The 5,716-nt window shown below is 49.9% G+C and overlaps 1 protein-coding gene across 1 annotated transcript in view; it reads left to right on the top strand.

Moving 5' to 3' along the window:
- Positions 1 to 1,634: 1,634 nt before the first annotated feature.
- Positions 1,635 to 5,716, top strand: part of LTBP2 (latent transforming growth factor beta binding protein 2) — a gene marked incomplete at both ends in the record, with an annotated part of 59,672 nt that continues 55,590 nt past the window's right edge. Inside the window, one exon of the mRNA XM_010017594.1 lies at positions 1,635 to 1,705. Coding sequence (XP_010015896.1) covers positions 1,635 to 1,705 — 71 coding nt within the window. The remainder of the gene's footprint in view (positions 1,706 to 5,716) is intronic.

Here is a 5,716-nt window from a genome sequence, read left to right as displayed (position 1 = left end):
CTCTTGGGGTCAACAGACAGAAAGCTGGAAATTGGTGGCTTAGCCCAGCCGGAGCAGATGTGAGTGGATGCAGGAATTACTTTGGCTTGTTCAGTTCGCAGGAAGTCACACCAAAGGAATCTAAGTGCTTTCTGCCTGTAAAAATCTACCCAGATTAATAAAATGTTGATCCTGAAGGGCTGGACAGCACTTTACAAATGATGCGGCTTCTCAGACCACTTCCACTTCCCCTTCCCCTTCTCTACAGGCAGCTTCGTTCATGAACACCAGAACAATCCTTGGCACATCTGCTACCCACTGTCTTTGGCCCTCCTAAAATGTGAGCTCCACAGCTTGCGCTGTGGCACTTCTGGAGTCTCATCTCATGCCATGTGGATGCAGCAGTCACAGGGATACTGTTTCAGAGCAGGATCATCTTCTGACCCTGCTGTGTTCATGTTAAAGCCAATCTGGAAGACTAATGTGCATGTTTCCGTGGTTTCTGTAAATTCCCTCAGCAGCTCTGACTGCCTTGTCCAGCATTAGAAATAAACCATACTCCCCACATTGTTTCCAGAGGCTTTCCAGAGCTTTCAGCCTGCCTTTTTCTAACTCTCTGCCTTTTGATGACTGTACTCTCCCATCTACATAGGCATCGAAAAGTTACATATTCCCATAACATTCCCTCCACGATGAGTAAATATGCTTGGAGAGCTATCTGCAACTTGTTATTCCTTCTCATTATAGGCATATAAATATGAGATGTGACTAGAGGAAGCAGGATTAGCTGCCTGCTTGGGCAGTGTGGAGCACCTCTTGGTGGCACAGCACTGCCTTTGATATCTGTATGTTGGCAGTGACCAGTACCTGAACACACATGAGGGAAGAGGTGGGGAGGACATCATTTATGTAAAGGTAGTCAAAAAGTTGCTGCAGTGAAATGCTGGAATTAACAAGCATGGAATGATCTGAGCATCCTGAAATTAGTGTAGCACTGTGCCTGTCAGGTAGACACAAACTTCATAGCACTGGAGAGGCCTCAGGCCCCAGGGTCATGGCACCAGAGGCAGGTAACAAATGTAGGTCTGGGGTGCTTGCAGAGGGAGAGTAAGCCAGGAGTGGCTGGTGTGGCTGCTGGAGTGCCATCCCTCTTGGGGTAATGAGCAGTGAACAGCACCAGGCAGCAGCAGTTAAGTGGAGTATGAAGTGTTGTCTTCGGCCAGAGTAGCTCCAGACATTTGCGGAGGCGAGATACTATGACCAAAGTTGGAGTCAGGCCCAACTTACACCCCAATGCCATGAAGTGCCATGAGATCTGTAATGATCACAGGCTGCTGGCCTCCAGTTGCTCTTGGGAGGAAAATGGTTCCTCTTAGCGCTGTGTCAGGAACCCAGCATAATGCCAGTTCAAAAGGGAGATATTCCCAGATGGATCACTCACACTGCAGCATTCACACAGCCCTTGGGGGTTTCTTTTCCAGGCACTTAAACAACTCGGCCCTTGTCCCATTGGTTTTGATCTCAGCTGCTGGTCCATCTGGAAGGAAATATCACATGCTGCAGGAAATAATTTTACGGGTGACTCAGAGGTGCTGGCTGCAGAGAGACCTCAGCTTCCCCTTCTTGTAACCACACTGCTTTGTCTCTCCATTTAGGCCAAATGTTTGTGGCAGACAGTGTTGCCCAGGATGGACCACGGCTCTCGGCACAAACCGCTGCATCAAACGTGAGTATGACAGTCTCAGCTGGTGCAGATCTCCTCATGCACCCCTACAAAGCGCTCGGGTATGGCTGCAACCCTGCACATGTCCCCTGCGCTGTGCCGGGGCAGGAGATGGACAGTGGGGTCCCTGGAGGCAGTACCGCAGCCTCCCCGTGGGGCTGCCAAGCTGTGGGTCAGCTCTCCCCGCCTGCTGGCAAAGTCTGAACATGCTGAGTAATTATGGCTTTATTATGGTTATTAGTGTCCATCCCAGACAGGGTCTTGCTGGGGCAGGGCATTGCAATAGCACCTTCATGGGGGAGTTTCAAGCCCTGGGCTCTCATTGTCCTGTTTGGAGCAAAAGGCAGGTCTGTGGAAGTCCCAGCAGGTGGGAACCAGCAGAGTGGGGCTGTGCTCATGTGGGTGAGCAATGCTGATGCTGAGGGGCAGATCAGGACTGCAAATTACCTGGGTGCTATTAAGGAAAGCAATTAATGGAGTTGGCACAAGGGCTGGGCTGGGTGGGGCTGGAGCACCGTGCAGCATGTGGGATGTGTGAAATGGCAGGGGGTGCAGTGTGGGAACTGCCAGGGCAGGGCCCTCCTGCTGGCTCACAGAGGGGTTAATAAGAGTTCTGTTCCTGTGAGGGCCCTGTCACAGCCCTGGGGCTGAGATAATTTTGGGCTCCGTGACGCAGCACTGGAAGGGAAGGGGTTTGGGCAGGCACAAGTGCGGTGCACACCGGAGGCAGCTGCACTGTCATCTCCATCCCCAATAGCTCTGCAACCACAGACCAGCCCCTGCTGTGATCCCTGTCCCTAACAATGGGGTTACACCATCCAGCCCACCCATGGTCCTCTCCAGTGCACCTGCCTGGTCCCAGGGAGGTGCGAGGCTGCCTGCAGAGCCTGAGCAGCACAGAGGGCAGGCAGCATGCAGGCACCGGGCAGGCTTTCCGGATGGGAACGCCCTGCCCAGGATTGCTGAGAGCATCTGTGTTCACTCGAGTGGCAGCAGCTGCCCAGATGTTTAGCAGGGAAAAAAGCTCAGCTTTGTTTGCTGCGGGATCTCGTGGAGCTTCGGCAGTGCTGGGATAATTGCATTAGCGATCGCTGCTTGGGAGCAAGGGGCCAAGGGTTGACTCACCTCCCTTCTCCCTCTCCCCCTTGCCGGCAGAAGCCAAACGGTAGAGAGCGTGCTGTGCTGCCAGACAGCGTCTGTAAACAGAGCGCGGGGCCAGCGATGGCAGCATCTTTCTCTCATTAGAGATTTTCATAGGAGCAGTAGATCTGGGCTCACAGCCATGCAGGCTGTCTAGCAGTTGCTCAGGTGCTGGGCCCTTGTCCCCAAGGATTCATTAAAAGGTCCCTGTCAACATGATTGGGCCTGACAGTGTCCCCCTGACAGGGGATGGTAAATCTCAGGCAGGACTTAGGGGGAGACTGGTGATGTGTAAACATCATTTCGTTCCCAGCTACCTCCCTCGCTGGGCTTTTCTGGTGGTTCAAGCTGCTGGAGATGTTTGGCTGTTTTTAAAGCTGCCAAGGCATGCTGGACAGCCTGTCCCAGTTAGTTTCTGCACTGTAATGCTGTTTAGTGTCTGATCCCATGGTTTTTTATATGGGCATTTCAGGGAACTTACCAGGCTAGAAATGCAGCCGGAGGGAACCTCTTAGTGTGATAGAGCAGGGAAGAAGTTGGCATTCGGGTCTTGGGCAGGACCTTGGTTTTCACAGATTTGAGCCTGGGTATGAGAGAGACGATAGGCCAAATTGTTGCCAAACTGTGATCGCCTTCCTGTCACCTACCAAGCATGTTGATTTCTGCCTTCTTCAGCCATGCTTCTCCAGGGATGTTCCTCTTGCAACATCTCTTGCATATGACTGAACTCAAGCCATGGGCAGGTGTCTCTAGCCTTTTGGCTTATTCTAGCTTTAAGGACCAAAGTGCAGTGAGGACTTGGGGAGTTATCAGAGAGTCAATGGCTGGGAGGATGAAAAGGAGAAATCTCCCTCTTTAGGGACACCAACATTTCTTGGGAAAGTGGAAGTGAGCTGAGGGGGTTCAGGAGGAAGACCTCGCCCGCTTGTAATGGGCTTGCTTTCTACCCACACGCTGCCAGGTCATCACACTAAACTGCATACAGCGCATCCCGCAGGAGGGGACGTTAGGGATAATTAGCTACATTTGCATTTGGGTCCAAGGAGTTCATCCAACCTTCTGTCTGTTTAACTTAGAATCATAGAATCAATTAGGTTGGAAAAGACCTTTAAGATCATCAAGTCCAACTGTTACCCCAGGACTGCCAAGACCACCACTAAGCCATGTCACTGAGGGCCTCATCTACACAGTTTTTGAACGCTTAAATCCTGGGGTGAGACTCAGGCCTTTATGTCCTGGGTTTGGTGGAGAAGAAACCCGTACACATAAGCTGGCCAGAAGTCCCCTTGCACTGCTCATATTTCATGGACTGCAGGGGCTGTGGTGTGCACTTGTCAATAACTTAGCTGCTGCCTATTAGCTCATCATCCTTCCCCTGTGCTTAAAAGCAAAGGAATCCTCTTGCTCAGCCTCCAGACTGTTAGTTCATCAGCCTCCACTTTCATCAGCGTTATTCACTATGGTTCTTTGTTACTTCCCAACACAGCAGCCTGGGATGGGAATGTAGGGTGAGATTTTTTCCTGACGTGGATATTTTAAAGACAAAAGAAACATTTTTAATCAGCACATTGGGAAGGAATAGATCTATTAATGCACTTTCTGATCTTGTATATCTGGTCTTTCAGTTAAGATACCAGATGAAGGCGCAGTCACATTAGCATCTAGAGCTTTTACACATCTATAGATGAAGGTGACATTCACGTGGTCTCTCCTGTTGTCTTTTCTTCTGTACAGTGACTGTAGGGTCTTTTGAGCCCAGACTGTTTTTCATTGAAGTTCTGATTTCCCTTTGTTATTCCTTTGTTGCTGTTGATATCTCTGCCTGTCAGCCTGCATAGATCTCTCACTTGTGGTAAATTATCCTCCCCTTCTGGGTGTGCTGACGCAGTCAGAGCTTTAAGTTAGACTGAGATTACATCTCACTTTACATCAATAAGCAAACTTTTCCATGAGAAAGTGGGCTAAATCACCCCAGTGGTACAAGTCCTTCAGCATCTTCCCAGTTTTCCTGTGGATGCCTAGCTGAATGGACAGGTTCCCCTGCATTTAAATGGGACTGAGCAGGAGCTGCTTACTGTGAAGATCTACGCCACTCTCCCTGACCTAGAGCATGTGCAAAGCAACAGTAGGTGAATATCACCTTGCAAAGTCATTGCTCAGTCCTGGGCTGGGTGTGCCTGCAAACTGATGTAGGTAGGACTTGGGGGCCTTCCTCTTTCAGAGTCCTGACTGCCTGGCCTAAGTGGGTGATCAGAGTCATGCCACAGTCATCCTTGCAGTGTGATCTTGCAGGGCTAGACAGCACCAGACTTGATCTATGAGGGCACTGCTAGATGCTCTTGAACAAACTAGCATTGCTACTAATGATAATTCAGCAGTGCTCCAAAACTTACCCTTTTATTAGGAGTTTTGGGATGACTCTTTTTGCTTTCCCTAAAGCCCCAGGTCCTGAAGCAGGTTATTACATGAGGCCACAGTGAGAAGACATGAGTGGCTGTCATGTTAATAAAAACTGTTCATAGTCCCCACAGCTGGGGAGTGACATCTCAGAGAAACCCTTGGGCTCAGAAACCAGAATGCAAAGAGAAAGATTCCAAACAAACCGTCTTGTTTCTTCTGTCAGTGTTATGGTTTTGGGGATCTGACTCATGATTCTACACACTTGGCTTTGGCAGTACTTCCACTGAACGGTTTGCTCTCCCTACATCACAGAGCTGGACTGAATGAAACCCAGTGACTTTTTAAAGCTCTTTCAAGTTCTTCCTGATTCTGCAAAGGCAGCTGGGAAGGGAATTAATCCTAGAGCTGGAATATTTCTCTTCTCTGTGTCAGTTGTCTTAGGGGCTTTTTAGAGTGCCTGGTCACTTATCACTG

Source organism: Nestor notabilis, unplaced genomic scaffold, assembly GCF_000696875.1.
Source record: "Nestor notabilis isolate BGI_N333 unplaced genomic scaffold, ASM69687v1 scaffold4567, whole genome shotgun sequence".
Classification (NCBI taxonomy): domain Eukaryota; kingdom Metazoa; phylum Chordata; class Aves; order Psittaciformes; family Psittacidae; genus Nestor; species Nestor notabilis.
This window is presented reverse-complemented; position numbering and strand designations above follow the sequence as displayed.